We start from the raw sequence: 10,189 nt of genomic DNA on the forward strand, positions 1-10,189 counted from the left end.
CTTTGTGAATATAAATTGTTGCATTATTTGTGTATTGTTTCTTTATTCTTTTGAATATAAACAGTAGCAACACCAAAATGTTCGATTTGGACATTGGATAAAATTGCGCGAAAATGAAAATTCGATTCAATTCAGCTTATTATTTTACCTAAAGAAGTCCTTACAAAAATGGCAGCAAGTGGCAGAGCTTCCCGTCTTTTAAAAGCGATGGATCGTTTAGCTACGAAGACTACTTTTGATCACGGTACTGTGCTTAGCAAGGTATGTTATTATTTATTGTTTTCATAATATTGTACCAATAGGTACTGATAGGTAGGTCTATTGTGCTATACTTTTGAGTTGATTTACGACTTTCCTAAAAATGCAAAATGCCGTTCATAAACAAATTTTCAAAGGACCTATTTATTTATCCATGTAGCTTATGGAAGTGCTATTTGATAAATGAATTGCATTTCCTCCTTAAACCTATAGTCGTATTTTGTAGAATTTTGGGTACAAAATCGTAATTCATTATACCTATCAATAAAATATACCTAATAATATCTTATCCGATATATTTATTGTAAAGCCAATGTAGTGCGATTAAGGTGTACGTGGAATGGAATTCAGTTCGCCGTCCGATAAAGGCCAGACCAGGCCTAGTTCGAGTGGTCTGTTTTGTTCCAAGAGAGCCTCAAAGATTTGTCAGCATCGACCTGCATGATTAAAATTTTAATATTAGAAGTACCTAGTTATTCGAAGTAGTTCTCCATGGAAATGGACTGGAACGCGGAAACAGCACCTTTGTAAAACAAATTCATAGTTATTAGAGAGCCTGGCTGGAAAATCGAAATTCTTGGTTATATAACTCATAAAAACAAACAATAGTATCTAAATCCACAAAATAATGCTGTAAAACACATTAGTCTGATTGCCATCTGATAATGTCATTCGTGTATCATCTGTACAAGATAATCTGAAGGCAGTTTTTTGGAGGTTCTTTATTTGTTTTGAATGAAGCTGATAATAATCTTAAATGGTGTCATTTACTGTGTATATTCACGTTATGATGGCTTATGATTAGGGACCTATTATGAATATTTCTTTCCTCGGTTATCAGAAGTCTTCTTAAATCTCAATAATCATTAGCTATAGTAACCGATACATTACCATCGAAGCGAAGCAAATCTTTAACATACCCAATTATGTTTTTCCGATATAAATAAGCAGTCTGCTTTTAAAGCAAGCACCTATAATGAATTCATAAATCAGAGACATTCTAGAAATTACATCAACAGTTTAACGTGAGAAAATAAAACTAATTGTTGATTGTAAGTATCGTAATCACTGTATTTTCGCTTTAAAAGCACTAAATGACAAAACTGTGACCAATTTAGGTGTTACTTTATAACAAAAGAAATAATCATGGACAAATACAAAATTAAACGGACAAAACAACAGACTAGCGTCTGTACCGTTCGTGACTCTTTCGGTTACTCGACTAAACTTGCGCTCGCGGCCCGGCGGCGGCGGTGGCGCAGACCGAGCGGCCGCCGGCCTTGATGCGGGCGTAGAAGAGTGCGACAAGATACGTTATACATAAATGAGAGAGAGATAGGCAGATGCTACACGGAGCCGTCATGCGTAAAGCGAGCTGGCAACTTGTTTCGCGTGGTGCGATGAGGTAGCCTTGACGGCGGCGGCGAACCTGTACGAACCTGTTCCCGCGCTACATCCTCCCCCTCTAAGTCACTAGACCGACCCGGTGGTGACTTAGGACTACTCCTTACCCTGGTAACAGCCAGTTCGGACTCCCCTACACATGGAGTGAGTAAGCCGGTATGGTACCTTCCCTTACCTCGAACCGGGCCGTGTACTATCTCACAGTTAGTAGGAGAAAATACTCGGCTAACCTTAAATGGGCCTAAGCGACGCGGAGTACGTTTCCTTACTTGACCTGGGGAGTGGGTGGTTTCCTGAATATCGTGCTGCTCCTCACGAAGTACATCTGACGTACGATGAGATGTGTCCGCAAAAACAGGTAAAAAATCACGTGATCCCTCTATTTTCGGAACAGGCAGCACAGGAACCAAAGACCCGGCGACGCCGTTCTTCTTCCCGGTTCGATGCTGGTACGATGCTCTGCACGAACAATTCTTGTGTTCTGTGGAATTAACCTGTACGAGGGACTGCCCTTGGCGCTCCCCCGTTGTCGATGTGATGCAGCGCCACAGCCGTTGGCGCTCCCCTTGTGTGAAGCTGTTTCTCCTCGCTGAAGACGAAAGGACTTCTTTCTCGACGCAGATAATTTAGTTCTCTCCTCCTCACGAAGGGCTACAAAAGAATAAGTTACAGGAGAAACGCCTTTCTCGAAGTCCAACGGGAAGTACCTATGACCTAAAGAAAACCTATTCCGGCAAAAGTCAAGTACCATCCCAGCGTCTCGGATGAAATTCATGCCTAAGAGAGTCAGTGGCACCAGGTAAAACTACAAACATCGTCCGTATGACGACTCCTTGCAGCTCTACATCGACAGATACAGTTTCCACCTTTTTCTTACAAACAGAGCCATTAGCTAACTTACAATCTAAAGAAGTGTTAACTAAATTAACATTTTTAGCTACTAAAACCTTTCTTAATCTATCACTAGCTATAGACAATTGAGCACCAGTGTCTACTATAACACGACCACTACAACCACAAATCTTGACGTCGACTATGGGCCGCGCACGCGCATCAATCGGCGCAGTGCCCACTGCAGAAATCGACTGGAACGGTGTTGTCGTCGATGAATCATCTCCTCTCTTGCAGGTCCCACAATTCGACCTGATGACGCCCGGAGCCCCACAGCCAAAACATACAACAGGCGCTGCCTGCTTAGGTCCAGTCTCTACTGTAGGCCCTGGTGGGGTTGAGTTCTTCATCTGAATTTTCTTACACGACTCCTTGTCGTGGCCAAACTTTTTACAGTACCCACAACGAGGTCTATGCTTCGTAGTTGTATTGTCTGAGGAACTCGAACTTGTAGGTGTTGAAGACGACATCGGAGGTGAGCGAGCAGTCTCAACTGACTTGGGTGCAGTTGGAGCAGGTATTACCACGGGTCGCCCTTGAGTGGTGGTCTTATGGCCCTCCTCCAGGAGATCCTCTACTGCGCGCGCTTTTTCTAGTAATTCCGAAAAAGAGGAGAAAGATTGCCTGGAGACCTTCTCTCTTATTCGCCGATGCAGTAGGCCATAGACCATGTCCAATTGGACAGGGTTCTCTGGAAGCGTATTAGCTGGCAGCTGAGCTATCAGAGCTCTTGCTTTGCAGACGAATACGTCTGTCTTCTCATTATACTGTTCCACTCGGAACAATTCTCTATAAATCCTATGAGGCGGAAGACGGGGACCAAATGTCTGACGTAAGATATTAACTGCTTCTGTCCAGGACGTCACAGAATGCTTGACGCCCTGCCACCATGTGCCAGCCAACCCGGTGAGTAACATGGGAAGGCCTCGTAACGCAATATTGTCCTCGATGGAGACACATTCTTTATAGATTTCAATTGCGTCAATGAACGCAACAACGTCGGAGTTCTGAGCTCCGTCGAAACGAGCAGTGCATTTGGCGAAATTAGCATTATTGTTGTGAACTCCCATAGCGTTTGCAGTAGCGGGCGGGGTCGGAACTCGCAGCGCAGCTATCAACTGTTGTAGATGAAAATCCGTCATGGTGATTGTAGACGTAGACGACGGCGAGAACAGCTGTGTGGGTGCCTCATGCACCGAGGGTGACACAGGCTGTTGAGTCGCAGGTGGCGTCACATGGCCACTCTGAGCAGCGTCAGCGCCAGCAGGCGCCGAGTCAGAACGCTGTCCGGGACTATTCGCGCGAGATCTCGTTAGCACCATTTTTACGAAATTAAGCTTACACGCAACACGATATAATATAGTCTAAAATGCACTATCACGGTCCGACTATAGTACACACAATGAATAAATAATGTTCAAAAGTCAATAAAACATAATAATCAAAAGTCTTTAACAAAACGCACTACTACAACGTGTCCATAAAAGTAATTACTTATTGTGATAAAAAACTATAAGTCCACAATAATAAAAATAATGTCCCAAACACAATTACAACACTAAATAGTCCTGAGTCCGACGGTAATAAGAAGGCACAAATAAAAGGTTTACTTCCCTTTACGGCAGCGGTGGCAGCGCGAGGTCTAAGATGCGCGCAGTCACAATGCAGCGCAGCCGCAGCGCTAAAGCGTCGGTATCTCGACAGCAACCCAACCGCGGGCTCCGTCGATGTGGTACCGCACAACCAACAAGGGTTGAACAAAACGGCTACCACACAAGACACCAACCGAACTACCGATATGCTCACTCGTCAATAAGAGTCACGTAAATGTCACAAAACACAGGTCACAGTTATAAAACGAAACACAGTCAATAGTCTATACACAAAACAATGTCTTTAATGTCCTAAACTATATTTACAATAACTTACAGTCAACAATAAACTAACGTTAAAAAGTTATAAGAATTTAAAAACACTTATTAGGTCCACACAAATGTATTTACACAGTTTACAAGACCTAAACTCAGCACTAATACTAAATAAAGTCTTACGAACAGCAACAGTCTTAGGCGTTAGGTATCCTAGGTAATATAAAACACTAGAGTGAGAATTCGGCACGCACTTTCGCGAAATAAAGCCTAATACCTACAACGGTACACTTCACTTCTAGGTTCATCTAGGTCCAACACAAATCCTAAGTAGCTAATTACGTTCGGCCAGACGTTGGGCAGCCATTTTTAACGTGAGAAAATAAAACTAATTGTTGATTGTAAGTATCGTAATCACTGTATTTTCGCTTTAAAAGCACTAAATGACAAAACTGTGACCAATTTAGGTGTTACTTTATAACAAAAGAAATAATCATGGACAAATACAAAATTAAACGGACAAAACAACAGACTAGCGTCTGTACCGTTCGTGACTCTTTCGGTTACTCGACTAAACTTGCGCTCGCGGCCCGGCGGCGGCGGTGGCGCAGACCGAGCGGCCGCCGGCCTTGATGCGGGCGTAGAAGAGTGCGACAAGATACGTTATACATAAATGAGAGAGAGATAGGCAGATGCTACACGGAGCCGTCATGCGTAAAGCGAGCTGGCAACTTGTTTCGCGTGGTGCGATGAGGTAGCCTTGACGGCGGCGGCGAACCTGTACGAACCTGTTCCCGCGCTACAACAGTAGGTAAATGCTATGTCTAGACAGTCAAGAAGTATAATAGCAAAAATATTTATGAGACGCACAGACACGTGTTGCGGTCAAACTTATAAACATCATTCTTTTTGCGTCGGAGGTTAATGATATATTTTCTCGTTGGTCTAACAAGCTGTTGCATAGCGCGGCTAATGTGCACGAAGTCTTGGCTTCCATTCCCGAATAAGGTCAAAATTGATTTGTAGGTTTTAGAAACTTTCACAAAGCAGTCCGGAGCCTTGAAGTTGGTGACTTACATTAACTTACATACCAGTCCATCAGAGATCGTATAAATGTCGGTTCTGCGGCTGATTTCTTTCTTGTCGTTTCGGATTACCATCTCATTGGACTACAAGAGTGCAAGGGCTAGTGTGTGCACCTGTGCCTGCGCAAAATGCTTGTGCACTATAATATGTCCTGCGCAGTTGGCTAATATCCTACATGAGAACAGTCGCCGTAGCCGATAATCAGCAAGGAGGACATTCATTAATGATGTTTGTAAAATGAAGACTAACATTTTAGGTAAAGCTGCAATCTGGTGAAAACGGGACATTCCAAGGCACATTCACCGTGGACAAAACTATGTGCAACATGGCAGGATCTCTTCATGGAGGATACATAGCATCCGTCATTGATGTGCTGTCGTTTTACACACAACTCAGCAACACTGGTAGCAAACTATCCTGGACAACGGGCATGAATGTTAAGTAGGTAATTTTTGGTTATACTAATATTGTAAGTAATAGTGAAAGATTAATAGTGTGACCGTGACTGATTGTGTTCTTACAATCGGCAATAATTTTAATCTTATTACATATGGGTCAATATGAGAAACATCATCGTACGTACGCCTGATAAAACTGCGAAAAAGTAGTAATAATTTTCAGTGCATGCTGAATACTCTTATCAAATGTTTAAATTACTTTTTAATTTACAAGTATTTAATTCTTTACAGTTACGTTGGAACAGCATTTGACGGTGACAACGTGAAAGTAGAGACCAAAACTCTGAAAGTCGGCAGTTCTTCGGTCGTGGAAACTTTCTTTCATAATGAAAAAGGAAATCTCTTAGCGAAAGGTACAACAACGTTTTTGGCAGGTCCTGACAAATATCAAAAGTTAATCAAACTCTTGCTCGATTTTGATGTGAGTGAAAACTAATTAAAAGAACAACAAGGAACTGTTTTCCTTGTAGGTACTGTTCTTTTTTGTTGTAGATATAATATAAATAAATAATTTCATAATACTATCCCCGGCACTCAGAGACGATTTAATGATTACTTACCTAAGTCACTCCTTAGTGACAGATTCTCATAGAAATCCTGCTTTAAGGAACAGCTTAAGTAACCATTAAATGTCTCTGAGTGTGTCCATGTGTATTGTCATATAATAGGCAAAAAACAAACGATGTTATTTACCCTTGATTCAAATAGTCATCCAAAGTTTTGTCTAAAAATACGTTTCCACATTATATTCTGTAAGAAATTGTATAGGTAATTTAAATGTAGGTACCCAAAAATTATAGCAAAAAGTTGAATAAAAATGTTCGAAACGGTGAGTCATAACTACCATTTCATTAATATTAATGGTGATAGCAACCCTGAGAATATTAGTCTTGATTGATTGTGTAACTTTCGTTAATTTCGCTATTAACTTTAATATTATATTATTCTAGATGTATCAAGCTGTAGGTATACCTACCTATTAAATGTAAATGATAAATAGCAGAAGCAGGTGCAAATTTCTTTTTATTTATTTACCCTGATAATACCCACTCGCCGACAGGACAGTACCTACCTAATATTAGGGTTCTTGATATGCATGAAAAAACTGCTGCAATTTATTTCAAAATTATGCAAAATACCTTTTTATACCAATTTATTATCACGTCATCTAAAATATTTGTGGGGTCAGTATTGCATTTTACCCATTATTTTTCTTCCTCAAGCAAAAAAAATGATGCATATCATAGCTACAGCTACGCATACTACCACAGATTACCAAATAGTTACCACTACCACCACCTAGCGCTCAGTTAGCGGACGATTACCTACTATACCAGCATCAAGATATTTTATACTAACCTACCCCGATATTTCCATATTTTTTGAATACCCACATAGGTATTTTTAGTACCTGATTATTTGTAACTTGTTGACAATGTACAGCGGTGGTATTTTCATTTTTGGCGCTAAAACGTTTGACAAAGAAAGGAGGCGGGATGCCATTTCTGCTTTGCCGTTGGAAATGTCTTGGAAAATATTTTCGTGAGTATACTGACGATAAAGGCCATATTTTATTTTTTATGTTTTTTGAGATTATGGGAATTTTTCAATATCTTTGTTTTTGAATTTACATATTTTTTTCTCGAACATGATTGGTTCATAACAAAGCCTTTTTCTAACACTACCTACGTAGGTACTTAGGTACGGAAGAAAACTTTATTATGCCTAATTATTTCCATGCAGTTATTTGGACGACACATCACTGCAAATTGCAACTCGCACGCACAAAACATGGGCGCGCATTATTATGTCAAACAAAAAATTAAGGAATCGACTGAATAAATTCGAACTGGCAATTAAACTGGGTTCAACTAGCTTGGCGAAGTTCTATAGAAGAAATAAAAGAAAACTGCGTGCCCAGAAGGGGAAAAATTATTTGCCTCTTTGCAAAACAACGGGTAAGTACCTAAGATTTTTTTTTTATGATTTTGACCTCTTAAATAATTAAATGGAATTTAATTGATAAGTACATTATGTTCATAAAGGTGTTTCATACTGTTGTTCTTTCAGTTGCTACCACAGAAAAAACAATATTGAAAACAAAACGAACAGGAGACGATTTTGTCGTGTACACAAAAAGATTTAAACTTTATTGACTAAATAAGAATAAAACTGGACATTTAAAGCTGACATTCAATAATAATAAATTCAAATCGAATCGAGAAATTATGAAGATAAAAATCTAGCGTCTTTCAAAAATGTAAAAATACATTATCTAAATGTTCGTACCGGAGTTTGAGTTATGACCTCTTACATAAGAAACGGTATAACGGAACTGCATACATTAGATCCATACATTGCATTGCATAGGTACGTACGTGTATGATTGTACCATGGAGATCAAAATGACTAGCGGAGGTGCCATAACGGAAAATAGCCTGAGAAATGCGGGTGAACGGGCAGGAACGTTACTGTTTTCGTCCTTATACGGCTTCTTTGGACCCGACCGACTGTAATTGCAAAAATCACTGAAAGAGGTCTCAAACAACCCGAACGCCTCGTTAGTTCATTCCTAACTGATAGTTTTGGTCAAGTCCACCATATGAATTTGACGTAAAAGAAGGAGCCTGACCTACCAGCATTACGGCATCTCCGCTCATCTTCCCTTACTCCGCAAGCTATACATTGCATAGGTAGATACATATAGATAGGTACACTGGTACATGTATGGTCGTACGATCCATACATTATCTGCTGAAGTAAATTGTAAAACATTTCATGTGTGAACCGAGCCGACGTGATATACGAGTGTAGGCGATGCTTGCGTTTCCACGCACATTACATGGTGTGGAAATACACTGTTTACATCAAAATACTTTGTTTATTGGTTGATACATAAAGCTTTGGAGATAAGACTCTCATATGGGAAACATAGGAGTGACACATTATTCGATTTGCGAAGAAATATGATCCTTTCTATTTAATTGCATAAAACCATGTTTTTTTCTGTAAAACAATCTGAATAGGTCATGGGGAGTGGGGAATGATTGGGGTCATGGTATTGAGAGCTAAAGCTTAGCCTTAGTAAGTATGAAAAAAACCCACACTTTCTTTGGAAACCAATGGAAGAGGTCTGTCATCAGCAGTGGACGTCCTATAGTTAAGATGATGAGCATATATTGTTCCAGAAACGACCCTTCTTTTAAACATGATAAAAGAATAAAAGAAATAAGCACGTAAGTACTTTTCTTACCCTAATGTAGCTCGGCTAATAAATTCCACTAACATTTGAAACAAGTTCAACAGCAGTTGCCCTCACATCAACTCGGCACTTTATCCGAGGCCTGAGACTTCAGGGTGCCGTAAGGAAGTCACGTAAAAAATTAAATAAAACTTCGCTCCACTGAATATTAGTACGTGCAGAAAAAGATTACTCCAAACTTCGTTCGGAGCATCTTTATTTGCGTCACTTTTTTATTACTTGCTTTTGAAAGAAAGTTTTTCTTTCATTCCCATCTTTTCTTTTGTCTGTTACGTTTTGTTACTAAGTAGGTAGGTATGTTAGTTGTAATATTATTCAGTTTTGCAGTCAACAACCTTTTTTTGTTTTTTAAATAATGAGATGCAGTTGTAACTATGGGTGCTTATTTTTTTAATGACATTTCCGTACTTACTTTTTTACTGAAGACAGCTAAGAGTTATTACTGCACTGCCTGACTGCATGTTTCCAACATTATGCAAAGATTTAGGTACCTACCATTCTTTCAAGTACTAGGTGCTTAGATTTTTATTCGTTAGGAAAGTTACAAAGATGAAGCAACTTACAGTTATCGGCACGGATATCGAGCCATGACCTTCACCTACGCAGAAGCGATTTACTGCCTTATTGCCTTATGCGTACGGGTGCGCAAAGCGATCCCCACTCTTCCGCCGAGAGCCCAATATCCGTGCCGGTATCTGTACGTTTTAAATTTCTACAAAAACGATTTAAGGTGGGTATAATAAAATTAAAATACATAACGGATAATGTGTAAAGATGCGGATAAGTAATTAGTTTGCCTGTCATACCCCTGTCACAATATTTGGACGAGAGCCCGGAAAGCAACAAATTCAGTGCGAGTTGCCGTGATGAATGGACGCACACTTTATTAGTGAATGAGGTTTAATAGCGCTAACGGGCATAATAGACTATAAAGTTAATCGATTGTTCAATTATGTAGCAAA

General features: G+C 39.9%; 2 protein-coding genes across 2 annotated transcripts; one reads left to right on the forward strand and one right to left on the reverse strand.

The window, feature by feature from the left end:
- Positions 1-104: 104 nt before the first annotated feature.
- LOC110384260 (acyl-coenzyme A thioesterase 13) lies at positions 105-6,450 on the forward strand. The gene is made up of 3 exons (XM_021345460.3): positions 105-261; positions 5,764-5,948; positions 6,197-6,450. Exons 1-3 carry the CDS (start codon positions 169-171, stop codon positions 6,399-6,401), a joined length of 483 nt encoding a protein of 160 aa, XP_021201135.3. The 5' UTR covers positions 105-168; the 3' UTR covers positions 6,402-6,450.
- On the reverse strand, positions 2,307-5,229 carry LOC126056963 (uncharacterized). The gene is made up of 2 exons (XM_049851932.2): positions 4,528-5,229; positions 2,307-4,495 (listed from the first exon to the last, which is right to left on the reverse strand). Exon 2 carries the CDS (start codon positions 3,873-3,875, stop codon positions 2,403-2,405), a length of 1,473 nt encoding a protein of 490 aa, XP_049707889.2. The 5' UTR covers positions 3,876-4,495; positions 4,528-5,229; the 3' UTR covers positions 2,307-2,402.
- Positions 6,451-10,189: the final 3,739 nt, after the last annotated feature.

Source organism: Helicoverpa armigera, chromosome 17, assembly GCF_030705265.1.
Source record: "Helicoverpa armigera isolate CAAS_96S chromosome 17, ASM3070526v1, whole genome shotgun sequence".
NCBI classification, from domain to species: Eukaryota; Metazoa; Arthropoda; class Insecta; order Lepidoptera; family Noctuidae; genus Helicoverpa; species Helicoverpa armigera.

Coding starts and splice junctions, on each gene's coding strand:
- LOC126056963 (XM_049851932.2), bottom strand. CDS start 3,875: ATGGTGCTAACGAGATCTCGCGCGAATAGTCCCGGACAGCGTTCTGAC.
- LOC110384260 (XM_021345460.3), top strand. CDS start 169: ATGGCAGCAAGTGGCAGAGCTTCCCGTCTTTTAAAAGCGATGGATCGT. Junction 262..5,763: donor ACGGTACTGTGCTTAGCAAG/GTATGTTATTAT, acceptor CTAACATTTTAG/GTAAAGCTGCAATCTGGTGA. Junction 5,949..6,196: donor ACAACGGGCATGAATGTTAA/GTAGGTAATTTT, acceptor AATTCTTTACAG/TTACGTTGGAACAGCATTTG.